The sequence below is a fragment of the Charadrius vociferus genome, unplaced genomic scaffold (assembly GCF_000708025.1).
Source record: "Charadrius vociferus isolate BGI_N301 unplaced genomic scaffold, ASM70802v2 scaffold286, whole genome shotgun sequence".
Lineage (NCBI taxonomy): Eukaryota > Metazoa > Chordata > Aves > Charadriiformes > Charadriidae > Charadrius > Charadrius vociferus.
The window spans coordinates 438,435-457,214 of NW_009648967.1; the positions used below are offsets into that span (position 1 = coordinate 438,435).

The 18,780-nt window shown below is 37.7% G+C and overlaps 1 protein-coding gene across 1 annotated transcript in view; it reads right to left on the minus strand.

Annotated features, from left to right (window-relative positions):
• PCSK5 (proprotein convertase subtilisin/kexin type 5) overlaps positions 1-18,780 on the minus strand; it is a 237,051-nt gene that overhangs the window by 155,274 nt on the left and 62,997 nt on the right. Inside the window, 1 exon segment of the mRNA XM_009887718.1 lies at positions 1,524-1,612. Coding sequence (XP_009886020.1) covers positions 1,524-1,612 — 89 coding nt within the window.

Here is an 18,780-nt window from a genome sequence, read left to right on the forward strand (position 1 = left end):
CACATATCCAGTCTTTACTGTTCACATTAACTGCATTCATACTATGTCCATCTGAATCAGTTTTTACACTATGTTTAGAAAAGGCTGTGATTCAGCTAATATGCCTGGAGGGTTTCTAAAACATTATTACTGCACATTCCTAATGCTTAATGAATAATAACCTATTAAGAAGCCACTGTTACTGATGGAGAACTTTTCAAGGATATGCCCAAGCTGTTGCAGGTTGTGTAACCATCGAACTCACCAATGAAACTTCCTCAGAAGCCATCTTTTATCTCTATCAGTGCACTAATTCTCCTCTCATTCTGGTTTGACAACACAATAAATCTGATTTCATAGCTACTGGTACATGACCAAATGCCATGTCCACATGAGACAACCTGTTCATCTGCCACAAACTCACTCACTTGGCCAGTTCAGATTTTGTAAACCACTTTGACAGGTTAATTTTGTGCAGGCAGGCTCTTCACCTGAAGGGAAATTGTTTTTCTGCATCACTCTAACCTTATGCTGGATCTGGTATTTACTATCCTTTTGAAGCCAGCAGGGAAACAGAAAGCTGACATTAAGATGACGTTGTGTGCTTTGGCTAATTTGAAATACAGCTGTGCTCACATTTGATTTGGATCAAACTTGTACTGATCCAGTAGAGAACAGATACAGTACTATTAATTGTGGAAATATGGCCTTAGCTCTTCCTGCTCATATTTTTGAACTGTCCTCTGGTGTATATATATGTAAACATGTTTCTGTTTTCACAGATGGGCTCTATTTTGGGACAGAAAAGCAACAATTAATGAGTTTGAGCTATAGGTCTTTCTACTGAAAGCCAATATACCAATCCCATGATTTCATCAAAAGGACAGGGTAAAACTTCACTTTAAGCATTAAAATCTGGCACAGGCTGGGTACAGCCTAAGAGGCATGTAAATGACATCTTGATGGTAATCTCCACAAATTAAGCCAGAGGTCTTAATGGAGCAGCCATGGACTAAGATCTCATAGAAACCACTTGGAACCTCTTGGCTGAATGAAAAACAAAGTGCAATAGAATCTCATATTTCAGGCAATAATCCGATCACACAGAGGATCAAAAGATTTTCTACAACCACAGCAAAACAACACAAAAATGTTATGTTTTGACAGTGTTTTGTCTGGGATCAATACGCAAGGCAATATTCCTGATGCGTACATTTAATTCATCGTTTAGAGCTCTGAATCTGTGAGAAAACCCACATGTCCTAATTCTGGGTTTTGTGTTTTCATCAAAGGTCTCACTTTCTATTTTTCTGTGTGTACTGAGAGGCAGTGTTCCAGGGAGCACTGGAGAAGTGTCACCGCAGACAAACTCCTTCAGTACTGGTATTTAACAACCACTCTACCACTGAGATTTACTTGCTAACACAGCTAGGTTTGTTATCCATACAAATCTCCCTCTCTTGTTGAGAAGGGTCTGAATGCACCATTTAGCACAAATGGCTCTTTGGTTACTTTTTTTTGGGGTGGGAGATTGTTTCACATACCTCCAATCTTGGCATTAAAGGCGATTCCTACTGTGCAGTGTGAGTTGTTTGCCGTGGCTGCCACTTCTCCGGCACAACGGGTTCCATGCCTGCAGTCAGACAAACATTTTTCCAAGTAAGCACAGACTGTTGGGAATAAAGGCTTTGACTTTGCTCATCATCAGGTGCTAAAAGCACAACTATCCACAATATCTTGCACTACTTAATCCCTCATAGTTATTTGTACCCACGTTACAATATTCCTCTGAACACATTTTTACATCATTATCACAGTTGTATTAAACTTCGTGGTAGGCTTTCCAGCTACAGGAAATAGGCACAGTTTGTAACAACAACAGAGAATGATGATACATAACCCACAGCAACAGAAAGAAGTCTTGGATACCAGTTCTTGATTTTTGAACCACATCTTACATTACAGACAGCATTTTTATCCTGCACTCTCCCACAACCACTCATGTTGCTAGTATGTAGATCTCCACACAACCTCCAGCAGGCACAGCGTGTACCACGCTTTTTCCATGAGGAAGATGAGATTGTGCCAATGCCCACATTGCTGTTTAGAGGCAAGCCTAAGACTGCCTATGTGCCAGGTATGCTCTAAGCTTCTATATAGGCTGGTCCTGGTCATGCGTTGGACCAACCCTGCAAATCTGCCGCTTTTTCGGGAGCAGAAAAAACAGCTGAAGTACCCTCCACATCAGAGGTATACTCTGTGCCTGCAGGCAGAGCTGGGCTGCAAGCGTATAATCTTAAGAAGCTGCTGAAGGAAAATACAAAACCTCCAGTGGTTGCTCATCCCCCTCCGCACTGTGGGATGCCTTGCCTAGCCCTCGTCCATGCTCTCTACAAGGTGACAGTGGTCATCCATACAGCCACCCTGCTTCTTGTGATTTTTGCCTGCAATATAGGTTTCACAGGGTGTTTTCTACCAGTAAGTTTTGCCCTCATCCTCGAGCAGTTAAGCAGCTCCATCACAGAAATGTGACACAAGCAACAGGGAGCAGACAGGGAACTTTACAGAGCTGCTGTGGAGAGGAGATACAGAGTTTCAGACCAGACAGGAAAAGAGATGGGGAGTTGATGAGACGGAGATAGAAAGATAATGTAAGGCTTGGGTAGCCACAAAGAAAGAAGTTTAAAAAGTCAAGGCAAAAAATAGATAACAACATGGCAAGCACTTCAGAGGAGGCTAAGTGAGGTCAGTTGTGTACACAGGCACTCTTCTGCTGGTAGTGGTTGACAGACTGCTTACACAGACATCTGGAGAACACAAGTGTTTTTGAATTAAAGTTGACGCCCATATTACAGACAAGAATCACAGTTGCTTTCTCTTGGTACAGCTTGTTTTGGGTAGAGTCACTCCCTATTTCCTTGTTATTAGTGCAACTTTTTGCCCTTAACCTTTTGAGACACTTAGATGAGAAACCCTAAGATAACTTGTTTGGAATGGACTGCTGTAAAACAAGAACAACAACAAATAGGAGTAAGAAAAAAAGACAGGAACTAAAAAATTAAGCAGCATTATATAATAAGTATTAATATAAGCAATATTACATAATAAAAACAGTGATCAATGCTGACCTGTTAGAATTTCAAAGGAGATCATTCAGTTTATCAGATAAGTAAGATAAATACAATCTATAAGAAAAGCGTAACCTTTATTCACAAAATCAAATTGACAGGTAGGATGCTGATAAATCCTAAAGCTGGATCAAGGTTTCACAATTATATGCATATCTGAACTAATTTCCTATTAAGCTGTTCACAATTCATCACTGGGTTGCCAAACTTGATCAGAGAATTTTTCATGGCTGAATTTGAAGTTTACTTTTCATATGAAGCCTAATTTTCAATCCTATTTTTCATTTGAAGAAAGCCTGTTGAGGTCTAATTGATAAACCAATGTTTTATCTTATTACAGAATTATTTTGAAAAGCCTGAAGTAAATAATTCAGGAATCACAGATGAAAACAAGTTTTAAAAAGATCCTTTTCATTTTCAAGTATTTTCAAATAGTGTTCTAGCTCTGTGTTTGTTTGAAGAAGTGTCTTTTTAAAATGTATTAATATTTATAGGAAAATGTCTGTCTTAAGAATTATTTACAAGACACACGATTCCCAGACTTCCCTTCTTTTCATTACAATTATGTTAGGTGCCACATGTAAGTTTAGAGGTATTATCACTCAAACATCAAAGCACGGACGACTATACTCTAGAAATGTAGAAATACACGCACACATCACATCACAGTGCATATGATTTATTAACAAATCACTGCCTGCCTGGTGAAAGGCATGTGGCCAAGCCGCAGCTTCCCAGAGGGAGGCTGCATTGGCAAGAATCCCCTCCTGGGTACCAGTTTTTGGAGGCAGTGATGGGGGAAAGTTTTTCAGCAGGGAAAGGGGACAGATGGAAGCCACACCTGGAGGAGGGAGGCTGCCTGAAGAAGAATGGAAGAAACAGCTCAAGTTTCTCCACAGTTCCCAGTGGAGCATATGGATACCTGCTACTTTGTTAGATACATCTACCGAGCACCATCAAAAGGGTTAGATTTCCACCGGATCACCAAACACACCCCAGTCCCCCAGGACCATGTAATGTTTGTAGAGGGGAAACAGAGGGGTGCGTGGGGGTCACAGCGTGACTGCACCTCCCAGCAGCAACCCACAGTACCACGGGATTAACAGCAACACGAAAATGTAGCCTGAAGTCCAGCTGATGTGGAAGTAGCTGCTGTGGTCGATGTTAACCTCCCTAAGAAGTACACAAGGCTTTGAAGGACTGGTATGGAAGTATCATGACGCATATTTATTGAATTAAAACACAATAAGAAATTTCATGTAAATTTCTCCTAGGAAAAAAGCGTATTTCAGAGAGAATTAGATCTTCAGACAGTTTTACAACACGTGGGTTAAATCAGCTTTGCTGGATAGCTTTGCTGGATACTTCATTAGTCCTCACGTATTGGAAAATCCTTCTTTTTATCATATTTTAAGTCCATTAATGGCATGAATTTATTTTGTAAGCAGGTTTTTATGTTGGACCCTTGCTTCTCGGCCAAGATTACTCTTAATTGCATTCTACATTTATAGTGGAAATCACAACATTAAAAGTTGTTTTATCCATTTCAAGGTCATATGTAAAAAATCACAGTTCTTACAATCAGTTTCCCACTGTGTGAATTAATCATACATGCAACTCAATTTGTTTTAATATGTTATCTTTTATGGGTCCTTTAAGTAATATTTCAATTATTCTGTGAAAGAGAAATCTGCATATAAAAATTATGTTCTTTCCATACTGCTTTTAATTTTCTCTGTCCTAGATTTTTGCTTGAGGTCTACAGTTTGGAACAGACTCTGAATTCTGCAGTTAAAATTGGAAAAGCCTTCTGATTAATCATTACACTAATTTCTTAACTACCTTGATAAACAAATATGATGAAACTGATGCCTGAAATTGATTGTCTGCTTTAAAGCTATGAAAACTTCTACTGAGCATGAAATCGTGAAAACTTCAAACAGTTTATGGAGGCAGCATAACCAGTAACAAGAGGTGAAACAAGAGGCGCGTTCAAGTTATCATTTTTTTGTGAATGTATATATATCAAAACACAACAATCTCCTCTCTTTGTGGGATGGCGGCATCACATACAACTTGTTTAAAAAGTTGATGCAGTCCTAGGAGAAAGCATGACTGCCCTTCTACAAAGGCCTATCTTGATAAACTTTAAGGGTCGATGCTTCATTTCGCTGGATCCTTTGCCAGCTTATGTTGAAGGGAAGTAAGTTCCCAGGCTATTAAATGGCACTTTGAAGAGACACTCAGCTAAAAGGTTTTGCATTTGTCCTTTGTGTTAATGTCAGGGTGATGTAGTATCACAGAATAGCAACATGAAAGAAAGCTTGATTATGAGACATTCTGCCCATCTACAAACGTGTCTCCTACCTGGAGTCTAATAGAAAGAAAAGGAATGGAAAAAAATAAAGCTTTTTTGTTGTTGTTTGTCTCATAAGGAGAGGCATGAAAAATTGCTATTCAAAGACAGAGCTCAAAGGCCATCAGGTACTAGAAACAAGATGTCACAGGCATTATCTTCAAAAAAAGTTGTACTCAGTTGCTGATAAGAGTTGGCCAGCACTTGCCACCATGAAACCATCTTTTATGATTCTGCCTAGCTTTAACTCCTTTAGCAAATTTTTCCATTCCAGGCAAATACCTACAACTTTTTCAGAAACGTATTTATTTTCATTTTTGTATATGAGAGAAACAGAACACAAAGAAGAAAGAAAGTAGCAGGCAATTAAGATTGATTTTCTTCTCTTTTTATAAGGAGGAGATTCATCAGTCTGTCATTAACAATAAGTCAGTAAGGTGTCAAAGACGTACTCAGGAAGACCATAGTAAACATTTTTTTGCCTTACGATGCCCTCACTATTATACGGAGAACTTGAAATAAATTGTTGAAGAAATACACTTCTCTGGAAAGGTGTATTTTACTTTTTTCTGCTGCGTGCATGAACAGTGCTTGAGCGCCTGGATGCTAAAAGTACAGTTTTTTGATGGCTCTCTAAGTATAAGATAAGAGAAATGTAAGTGCTACACACTAATCAGTTACACAAAGTAACTTTTTTCAGTAACAGATTTTTTCTGAGACAGAAATGGCTCAGTATTTCAGGCAATGATGGAAAGAGAAAAGGTGCATATTCTGTGATTAACCATCACTCCCCATCCCACCAACAAAATTTAAACATAAGACGTTTATCTTTCAAAAATCACTCTTAATTTGCCTTTCAGAAGAGGAAGAACATATGAGGCACTAGGAACATCTTTAAGATAAAATTAATTAAGCTCCCCTCTGAGTGTTTAGAGTAAGGAAATATTCAGGGTTAGTGAAGACAGCTGCTGGTGATTTCACAAGCCCTTGCCATGTAAATTGGGTCTGCATTTCAGAGCCTCCGTCTTTGACAGCTATTCTTTGAATTCCACAGACACTCTGACTGTGCATTTCTTTGCTGTATTTAACTCTTCTGGAGTTCATCAAGTATTTCAGAACACAAAAAGCTCAGGGGACTGGAGGATTTAAAGCCCTCCAGCTTTTCACGATACTAACGTTATAGTCCAGCCCACTTCAACCTGTCACCAATGAGTCTTTTCAGAATGGGAACTTAAGTAGAAAACAGTTTCAGAGCATTTCAATGCAAGCCTATCACAAACATCTCTGGGCACGCCAGTAATTTACTGAGGTTTTCTAAGAGATATGCAGCACAGGAATTAGTTTGTAAACAAGTGAAGAAAACAGTGGGGTTTTTTGGGGTTATTTTTGTTTGTATGTTTGGGGTTGTTGGTTTGTTGTTTTTTTTTTAATCCAGGGAAATGTTTACAGAAAAGAAGAAAACTTCATATCCTTTGCAAATTCTGTGCTGCACATATTGTAAGACTGGGTATTAAATAATTGTGAAAAGCTTAGAATAGATAGTCTAAAAGTTTACATAAGGTTAAACACATTTTAATAGGCTGTGTTTGAACATCCTGTTTATGATAATCACCAACTTCCTTTCTCAGCGTAATTATGTAATAAACATATTCCCTATGCATAAAGACAACACACAATATTAAGAAAAAAATTACTTAGTCCTTATTATAAATTAGAGTAGAATCCCAGGGGTGGACCCTGTAACATGAACTAAACCATGTAGTTGGTGGACATTGAAAATTATAGGACTAAAGGAACTTTAAATGTTAAAATAATTTTCAAACCTCTATGGGGAGAGGAAGAATGGAATTTTAGGTAGCCATTGTTACTTCTAGGAAAATATCTGAGTTGGCATTTATTTTTTGCAAAACTCATCTTTAGTTAAATTTCCAAAAGTTTTCAAAGATTTCTCTTACACTGGAATATATTCGTAAACAGGAAAACGTGATATCTGAGATATGACAATGTAATAATTGCTGGAGAAAAAATATATTTTAACAGCAATCATCAGAAATGTATTTTATCAGAAATGCATTTTATTGCATCCCAAAGCAATGTCTTATGTAGTGCAGAAGACATAATATTTCAGACTTGTTCGTATATAAATGGTCTCTAATAATCTGGAGGATGAAAAATACTTTCCCAACTGGCACTAGGTTGGGATGTTGTTCTAGGAACATCTGAAAAAGGAGGTATAAAGGAACTGTCAGAAATTAAAAGCATAGGTAAGGAAAACCTTAATCTGTAGCCTTTAAACACAGTGTGTTACAGCTTAATAATAATAATAATAATAATAATAATAATAATAATAATAATAGCTATTTCACAAAGGAGAGATATTTGGATGCTAACAGTGGAGAAAGAGATGACATAGTAAATGTGAAAAACAAGTTACACAAATGTTCAACGTGAGATATCAGGACAAATGCCAAAGGCTCGCGTATTACATCACAGACAATGTCCTATTTCTGAGCATGACAGTGTTGCAATGCGGTTACACCACAGGACTGGAAGCTGTCATGAGTCAAGGTCCCCAAGGCTAATGACTTTTTGCAAGATTATGGGAAGTTACTTAAAGAATAACTTGAAAATATTTCATCTATTTCTCACAAATAAAATCAAAGATGACAGGATTAAAACGCATGGAACACTTCACATCTCAGACATGCACATCTTAAACTTAACAGCATGGGTAACAGCGATGCTGCCTTGCCACTCTCTCTATGTTTGTTAGCTGTTAGTAAGCAGCTAATTTGTCACAAGTGTGAAGTTCTGATTGAGCCCAGCAAAGGACTGTGTTTCCATAATATTAATTACCATTTCGTAGTTTTTGTTTTGTGAGTGGACAAATGAATTTTAATGTATAAAACAAATATACCTTTTTTCTGTATTTTCTACCAAAGGCAAAACAAACAATGAATAAAAGGTCTGATGGAGCCAATGAAATATGACATAGAAAACAACAAAAAACCCCAAACACAATCATCAAATAATATATTTCGCCAAGTATATAGTTTTATTTATTAAAAATAAAAATAAATATAAAATTGATGTCTTAATACATTTTAACCCAAAGTAAAGTTTTAATTCAACCTTTTTTCTGGAGGGAAAAAAGCCCTGGTAAGAATAAATAAAATTGTTCCAAAGCCCAGCAAACAACAAAACTTTCAGCTGAGCTTTTTTTTTTTTTTCATACAGCCTTTCATATTAACTGTACAGCAAACTCCTTAAGGCAGGTAATCTCTTGTTCTTATTCATTAAAGCAAATCACAAGTATAAACAGTACAGTTTAGTTCCAGTGCACCGAAGTTAAACCTCTTCAGCAGCAACATCAAGGCCACTATTACCTTGGAACAGTATATCGTTACCTAGATATACCTAATCAAAAGGACTATTTCATTTGCTTTTGAAACTGAAGCATATGAGGCTGCTTAGACTTTAACGCTCACCTGCCACATAAGTGGAAAGATGTTTTTTTAACCTAATTCAAACTGGTTGCGAGGCTGTAGAACGGATGGAAAGTCATAGAACAAGGAGGATGTGCTCCAAGCAATTCTGGCAATCATTTTATGCATATGAGGGTGGTTGATCCCTTTTTGTGTGCAGCCTGAAGAACAGACTAGCATAAACACTTGGGAAGAACTGAATACATGTCTATACTTTTCTCATTCTTAATCTGTAAGACTAGACATTTTTATCACTTCACTCATGACATACAGAACAGGGAGAAACGAAAGCCCAATTTCCAATCTTTATGGAATGTGGCTAACAAAATGGTAAGGGGAACTACTGCATTATACAACTTAACAGGGGAAAGAAAGAGACAGACAAAATCAGGCATGCATTTTTACACAAGACAAATTGTTGTAATAACCTTGTAAAAATGATTAATTTAGCTAATTTTTTACACTTGGAATTACTGGTTCAATACAATAATTAAATTGTCACTTCCCATTCTGCAACAGTCTCAATCAACAGAACGCAATCCTAGAACTTAAATTCTGCAGCACCCCAATAACCTTACTTAAATTTTTAACAACAGTAAAGTAACACTGTACTCTCGCAGAAATAAAGCAATCTGAAATTTCCCAAGGCAATCACTAAAAATACCAAACAGAACAAACCACGTTCCCAGTACCACCTCCTTCTGGACTGGGACATTGTGTCTCTATCATATATTAACGTTGCCAGCAGATCACAGCAGTAAAGTAACCTACATTGGGTCATTCAGTGTTTCGGGTTTCTCTGGCTGAAACCCACTTCATCTCCACAAAGTACAAACACCTTGTTTCTTTGGGGAGAAGGAACGTGGGTCTGTGGCTGCCTCTCTGTTGTTTTCTGTGTAAGGGTGGACATAGCTGGCACATCCATTAGGTCATCTGTTGAGAAACAGTTGATGTCGCCAGCAGTTCCTCCAGATACATCTCATTTTTCAGTTCAATATCAGCATATAGATAATGCAAGCAATATATGCATGGAAAATATATGGAAATAATAGCAAGGCAAATCCTGAACGTAGAAGCTGCAGAGGAAATAATGACCCTGATAGTTCGTACTCCCATTATGCAGCCAATGCACTGTCTCCTAAAGTCTTTATAATGCTATATGCATGTTTAAGCCTTCAAAATGATGCTGCCCCATGACAAAGAAATGCTGTCTGGATACTTATGGCTCCCAGCTGACTAGCAAATAACCTCAGCAAGTGCCTCAGAGGCACCCTCTCTTTCTTTTTCCATTTCTTTCTAACCCATGCAAGAAACTTCTAGATCCTTGCAAAAGAATCAGTTGTGACACAAAGGTCATCTTGTCATTTTCATAGACAATGTACTACACCAGATTTCTAATTGAAAATACAAAACCCCTAAAGCAATCAAACAAACACCTAACCTGAAAACATCCGTGTGTCATCCCAAAAGGGGTCTGGAAAGAAATCTTTAATTCAACAGGAAAGCTCACAAAATCACGAGACAAGTTTCTAGATGTTGTCAGCAGATGTGTTCCTTCATCAAGAACCATTTTGCTTTCATATTGCACTGATTTAAATGGAAAGACATAAAAGTAAATGTATTTAAACAAACAAGTAAAAATCTTAGCAGTCACCTTCTTGTACCATTTTATCAGTGTTTTATATCACCTTAATTTATGCTTGTTAATGACAAAAAAAATGTTTCCACCTGACATAAGTATATGTAAAATGAGACTTGGAAAATAAGTCCTTACACTAATTCTTCTCGTGCAACTGTATGGGTAATGAGCATAGTTTAAGGTTTTGTTAATGTTTTCAGAGTCTAAAATTAATCTTAATTTGGAAACAAGGCCTCTCATTGCAATTAAAGTTAGCGTCACTCCCAGTATTAGTTTACACAAATCAGAAACTTTTGGTATGCTCTATGAATCCCTCCTATTAACTTAATTTAACTTAAGCTGCAGGTTTATTTATTAAGTTTCACTAATGAACCGTTGTTAGTGTTTCTGAATATACAGGTATCTAAAGTTGATGATGTATTATAATTTTCAATATTTTTAAAAAGATTTAGACTAAAAACTGGAATACTGACACAATAAGTATTTTGGCTAGGCCATGCATTTGCTATTCCTAGGAAAATCCACCCATATTTATCTAAGATAACCTTAGAAAATGCAGGCCTGGACACAATGAGTAAAGCTTGCTAGAAATTTGCTGCTGAAAATTCCAAATGTACCACCTACAGTGAACATTTTTGTACTTGAGAAAGCTCACCGTGTACTGGCTACACTATGTGATCTATATGGCAGGCATAAAGAAGAGCTTTGGATAAGATGGGTAGAGGTGAAGTAGTCTGTCATCTGCTTTTTGAGTAAAGGGAAAAAGTGATTAACTAAAACCTGTAAATTTGCTTTCCCACCTGCTTGCATTTCACCACCTAATGTCTGCTGACTTAAAAAGACATACTGTTGGATGTAAGAAAATACTACTATTCTCATTCTACTGAAAAAGTACCAAGAGGTTAAATTGCAAATCTGAGACTAGAAGGAAAACCTCTACTAGAACAGCCCCAGCTTAATAACGATAACTTTCAGAATAAATATAGACATTCTATACCCTTTCCTATGCTCTATAAGCAAATCATCATATCGCATCTGTAAACAAAACCAGGAATAAAACTTCCGACTGAAATTTCTCAGCATCCTTGCATAAGCTAGCAAATTGCATTTAAGCCAGTGAGAGGCAGGATTATTTTGTTCCACGTTAGCGCTGGCCCACGGTAGAGGTATGCCCTCTGAATTAAAAGACTTTACATTGCAACCTAATTGTGCATGAAGAAACCAAGTGCTGGAATTTATTTGGCTAATGCTTTTCATCTATTTAATCTTATAGCTGGCAAGCTGATTTCTAAGATTTTCAGGGGAACTCCATCTGCTTTGGTGAGAAGTTTCCTATGTATTTGAAGCGACATATATATCTGACACCTGCAGATATCACAAAATCCTCTGACAAGTGTATCTGCTGTTGCTGCACACAGTACCTGAAATGATATAACGCAAGTGAAGAAGTGAAGTTATTTTTCTAGTTTTCTTCAGTTGTTTTCTAACTATGCCACACTTCATCCCATCATTTTCAGTGCTACGGGTGTCAGTTATGTGTTGGTTTTCAGGGACCACTGGACCAGTACAGCAACCGTGGGACCAACAGCTCTGTAACAGTTCCACATTTGGATACTTCTTTGGAGCATAAGTCCCTTATACCAGAAAACGCCTACACATGCAGAGAGTAACTTATCGCAGATCTGGGGTCAACTTCCCCATGAAATTGGGCTAGCAGCAATAATGCTTCAGATATCTATTACCATAAAGAACTCTTCCAAAAATATTAGAATTACTCCTGGGAACCCGTACATTATTAAAACGCTGGTGTATTGGCCCCGGCAGGCAGCTCACCCCCACCCAGTCATTCGCTCCCTCCTTCCCATTGGGATGGGGGAGAGAACTGGAGACGCAAATGTGAGAAAAACTTGTTGGTTGAGATAAAAACAGCTCAATAAATAAAGAAAAAAAAACCAAACCAACACAGCCAAGTGATGCAATGGCAATTACTCATCACTTCCCACCTGCAGAACAATGCCCAAGCAACAGCTAGTTTGGAAAAACTGCCCCCCAGCTTTAGTATTGAGTATGATGTTATATGGCATGGGATATCTCTTTGGTCAGCTGGGATCAGATGTCCCAGCTGTGTCCCCTTCCAGCTTCTTCTACAACATCAGCATTCTTGCTTGAGGGGGCAGCGTGAGAAACAGAGAAGGCCTTGATGCTGTGCAAGCACAGCTCAGCAGTAGCTAAAACACAGGTTATCAACACTGTTTGGTCACAAATCTAAAACATAGCACCATAATGAACCCTGCCCCAACCAGATCCAGTACAACCTGGTATAACTAGGAAAAACAAGCCATTAAAAATCCTTTATCAGGACTTCCCATGTTCCTACAACACCGTTACTAAAACAACATAACACTAATGGCTATGTTCTTTGTCACCTTAAATTCATGTCCATGAGCCTGCCCTGTTACACATGCACTCTGTACTTAGGTATTTTATCTTGCATTCCACATCTTCTGTTTCACAAGCTTTGGTATGACAGTATATTATCAGTCACTATTTATCCTGATTCATGTTTTTTATCCAGACTGACCAATATATATCCAATATATACCAGCTGGAGAGATCTCACATGCTTTAGCAATCTCCTTTTACTTAAAAATCTCCACATTAGAGCCCCATCATTTCTGTGCAATTAAAAAAAAAATGAAACAGAAAAAAACCAAAACCTTTTCAAAGATATGTTGCATCAGTTCTACTGAAATCACACCTAAGCAGAAGCAAAAAATATCTTATGAACAGAAGAACGCAGATCTGAGGTTTCATGTTTAGACCTCCTTGGCAGAAAAAGCAGTCCATTGGACCTCCCCAAAACAGTCCAGGGGAATGCTTTTAGGGAAAACAGACATTCATGCTTTCATTCAAGGAAGATACTGACAGATGCAAGGATCCTAAGGTCATAAGGCAAAAAAGAGGAGCAATACAGCGATGTGCAGACAGGTCACAGACAGGCCTTTACCTATTCTGCATACTCCATTTCTAATAGTGGATGACTGCTGTGACGTTTTAAAGAATGAATATTTATAACTCTGGTTCTCCACCATATTACAGCTCAGAGACATACTTCCTACCTATTTTGAATTCTGAGTGCAATTTCAATTGCACTGTGCAAGATATCTACCATGCTTAATCCTAAATTTCATTTTATGCTGTTCTGCATTAAATGCACCTCCCATTTCTCTTTAAGGCTGCAATTTGAAGATGACTGAGAAAACTGTTCAAATAATCTCAAGTCTTACTCTTATCTGTATTGATAATTGTTTTTTAATTAAACTTATATCATTGATTTGGCAGGAGCAAGGTTTGCTCCTAATTGGAAAAGGGGTTTCAGCATAAGAAGTCTAACTCTCACACACTCACTACGCTGCAGAACAAGTTAGTATCTGTTCATGTGATGTTTATGGAGTGTAAAGAAGAGTAGTGCAGGGATGTAAGTTTGGGCTGAAAGCAGAAGTAACACATCATTACACTCTCTTTGGCACTCTTTGACACTTCTAGCCAACAGCCTCACCATCCCACACGTTGGAGAAGTAAAGAGGCCACAGTCTCTACCTCAGTTTGCCAAAACCAGAGATTTGATGATTGCTGTGGGACCCTACAGCAATACAAATAATTTTCAAAGCAGGTTAAACTTTTGTAGCATAGACCCCATCAGTGCAATCTACACCTATGATGGACAGCCATTGCTTTAGTTCTGGATCTGAATGTCTCTATCTTGATTGCTTTCCTTCAGGAAAAAAAAAACCAACTTGTTTTCAAGAGAGCAATCTGACATTGCTTGAAGTGTCAAATGTAATAATTTGATGGTGTATCTTTACGAAAAATTACAAAATCACAGTAATGTAGAACAAGGCTAGAAAAAATAAGCCTGCCTACAGCAATAAACCTATACAGATGCATACTTTTTCATTTGTTAGAAAAAGCAACATCTGAGAGTTTTATCCTGAAAATGTCTTATAAAAACACCTACTAAAGCCATTAAGACATTTGATTATAGCATAACTTTGCAGAGTTCAACTGCTAATAGCATGTTATTCAGAAAAATGCTTCAATTAAAAAGCTTTTGACACTGGATTCGCAATTGCTTTATCAAACTTGCAATTAGAGGTCTGCTTTTGATGCCACAAGCATTAAAGGGGGAATCTATATTATACTTTGTACATGTATGTGCTGGCAGAGAAGTCTCAATGAACCATATTTTGCACTACCTTTGACTGAGCTGACTACTGTGAAATCAGTTGGCAAAGCCAATTACGACATCCACAGCGTGGATTCACTCTTTAACTTTCTCTAAAGGGGACAATACATAGAAATGTATTTGTGCTTTCTAATTCTACTCAGCTGTAGACCTGTATGTATAAACCTATACAACTTGAAACTGGTCTACTACCATTTTACCAAATCACAACTTGCCTACTGTAGTTGTAGACTCTGTCCTCCTAAGTTCAAAACCTCAAAATACAGATGCATACTGAGAGGAAATACCAACTCTGGGAAAAAGACCATCTGAAAAAAACACTTTCACATCTAACTCTCCATAAAAAAGAACTCAGAAAAGTGAATGCCACAAATACCGTAACTATCAAAGCTTATATCCCTCCTATTGTTGACTTGGAATTGGAGGGGAAGATCTGATTCATTGTTATCAATTATTTACATAAAAGAACTAGAAGTGGTTGCATAATGTTTTAGAATTTCATTTTATTTGTGAGCTCATTGTCTGGTACTTCAGTAATTAGAAACAGGAAAAAGTCTTTCCTGTAGTGTTGTGGTTAAATGTTTTGAGACCATGAGAGTCTTATACATTATAAAAAGGAAGAACACTGCTCCTCAAACACGAGTTAGGCAGTGAGAAATACCACCCAGTGACTGATACCAAGGTAGTGAAAAAGGACTATTTTTTTTCATCTTTGAGCAACTGGAATTCTGGCTGACCTTTGTTTTTGTTTATTCCTCTGTTTGACTTCTCTCACTTTCAATGACTACTCAGAGAAATGTCTTTCCTTTGGCTCTCAAAAAATTATAACTCATACCACTTGTGGACTTCGGAGGGGATTATGTAATGCAGTGTGATAATATAATAAGCAGACTAGAAGAGTTTACCGAAATGACAATTTTTGGCAGTTCAAAAAAACTTTCATTAGGATATTTTCCACTATTGAAGCAAGAACCTGGATTAAAATGCTTCTGTGATTCTGTGAATCAAGCCCTGTAGTCCAATGAATTTTTCATTGTCTTGTCAATATGAAATGCCCTCACAAGGGGCTGACCATAGAGAGCAGTGATGAGGGTGCTTGTTGCGGGTGAGTGAAATCAGCTTGACAAAGACTGCCTCTCCTCTAGCCCAGCTAATTGTGCTGAGCTACCAGCAATTCTGGGGTCCCATTACTCTCAAAAAGCTTCAAAGGAACACAAGTTTTATTCTGAAGCAGGAAAATGAGAATATCAAAACGTCAACAATTAGCTTGTTTTCTGTTCTGTTTTAATGCAGACCTTCTCTTTTCCCATAGGTTAAAAACTCTTTTTAGATTACAATAAAAACATTATCAAATGCACTATATGGTGGAGATTCATCCTTCATGTTTCTACAATATTTTTCTTTCAAGGAAAGAAAGCTTTCCTCTAAAAAATTTTACACACATGCATCAAGTCCTTCAGTCCTTCCCTGAGAGAAACAGAGGATGTATGATGATTACACCTGAGGTACAGCACCAGAAGGACAGCATGTTCATTGGGTAACAGCGCACAAGGACTCTAAGTAACAGTTGAAACAGAAAGTGAAGAAAAACATGCTCCAAACGAATCTGTAAAATTATCCTACTTCAGCACAGTACAATTCTGCAAGCTGCAAGGTTTGTCTCCCTTATTTTTACAAGTTTGCACTGGGACCTTTAACTGCAGCAACTGGCAAGAAACACAGATCTAATATCTCATGATGTCCATGCTGCATCATGCCCCTAGGCACTTGGTTGTGTCACTAGATCGTAATTAACTTGGAGGCTAGCTGATGAATCACTAACGCCACTCCTTGCAAATGTGGCAATCTCACTGTAAGCTGACACAGACTGCACCCTACCTCATTATTAACATCTGCTAAAATTGCTGCACAATAGGATATAGCGATAAGGCCAATGAGTTTAAAAACAGAATAGAACCAAAACGTGATAAATCAGGATTGCAATCTCTGACTGAAGCTTCTAGACAAATGACCTCTGACTGTTTGGTTCAGATGCTGGTTTTCATAAATGAATGCTTCACCACTTCAGAGAAAATAATCCAAAATCTGCAGTTCCCTAACAAAAGGTTCCTAACCCAAAGTCCATTAAATTTGCTGTGACTCTAAGACAAACTAGACGCCTCACATTCAGTCATTGGTACCTGGAATTAAAAAAGCCACGCTCAGTGTAAGCATCTGATCTATTGATCCACAATACATATACACATTAATTCTCTACTTTAAATTACCTTACTGTTAAGGAAGATCTATCTGCTATTAGAGATGCGTCGCTGGCATTGGACAGAGCACACTCTGCCAGATGACACCATCTTTGAATGCTTTGGGTTTTAAGCCTCCAGAGGCTAGAGAAAGTCAATATGAAAAGCCAGAGTACAGAAAAAGAGCAGATACAATGGAGATTCCCTCTGGAAAAAGGCCTTTTCCTGGGAGCTGATACGTTGCTCCAACTTATCTCCAGCCTCCTTCCACAGCTAAATCACTGGCTTTCCCGGGTCCTCCCTGCAGTTGTGAGCCTTGGGATCTGCAGTTCAGTCCTGTTTGAAAGCCTTGTGTAAGCACAAGCAAAAAAAGTAGTGACTGGTCTAGAAAAATTGCCAAGGTCTTTTTTTTGTTGTTGTGACTCGCCATCTGACAGCAGACTTGTTTTTTACACAAAAGATAAAGCGCAAGATGGTGCAGCGGTGCTTCTCAGCACAGCTTATCTTCTCTTCAGTTTTGTCAGCAGCACACGACACAGCCAATTTCAAAGCAATAGCAACAGGTGTACACTGGCAATCAAAATGCATAAACTACACAGACAGCCCGAATTGTCAGCACTCCTTTCTATCACACTGCTGCAGTGTGAACCTTTTTGAGATGATATTTCAAGCCAGTGATGAGAGACTTCAGGCTCCCTGTGTTTGACTGTGCTCAGTTCTTCAGATATCTGCTCTGAATAGTGTCACAGCAGTCAATGAAGTTTTTTATTTTTACTTTACTGACCATCCAGGAGGCAACAAAAGCTGATCTGCCTGTCAAATACCTAGTATCCATTCCGATTAAATGGCTCAGGACATACTACAGGTTTTCGACATAAGCAGACAGTGTAAGCTAACAGCTTCTCACTCTCGGAAGAATATTAAGCCTTTGGCATTTTATTAAGCATCTACATTAATATGACTGACAAAGGAAAGCAATAATGAATTGGAATGGATGCCACAGAAAAACAATGTCAGTATGTTGGATCAAGCAGGACTGAAATTCATTAACTCATTAACTTTTTTGCTGTTGTGAGAAAGGATGTAAAGCTGTCCAGATATAGCAAAGTTTAGACAAAAGTAGCTTGTGTTTCTTATGATTTCTGAACAGCAAAAATTGTTGTCTCCCAAAAATCTTACACTTATTAAAAATAATTTAGAAGGTTATTAAAGTAAGTTATTTATGTAGTAGGATGCATCACTGAAGAATGTTGAAGAAGCATCCAAAAAATGACTCAGTATCTCCAAAACAGCAACCACAGCTTACTTTTACTTTTTCTTACATAAGTTTAATAAGTACTGCATTAAAGTCAACTGGTATTATTTGAAGAACTTTTTAAAAATGTCCTCTATTTTATAAAAGTACCTCTCAGCAGAATAAGACATAAGCTTTGAAATATCATCTCCAAGAAATTTCTTATGAAACCGAAAAACTCATTTTCCTTTGGTCAAAATAGCAAAATTTTTTAATACTGTGAACAATTCTGTTTTATTTCTCAGGCTATACAATGGGTAGCATACGATTTCAGTGATCCCATCTGCATTCTAAGGATCTGTGTCTAGGATAATGCCTAGTTGTTTCAACACAGATGGTTGCAGGTAATGGTGGAATAACAGAAAAAAAATAAAGCAGCAGTACTCAGCAGTAAACCAAAACAAAATGCTTTGCAT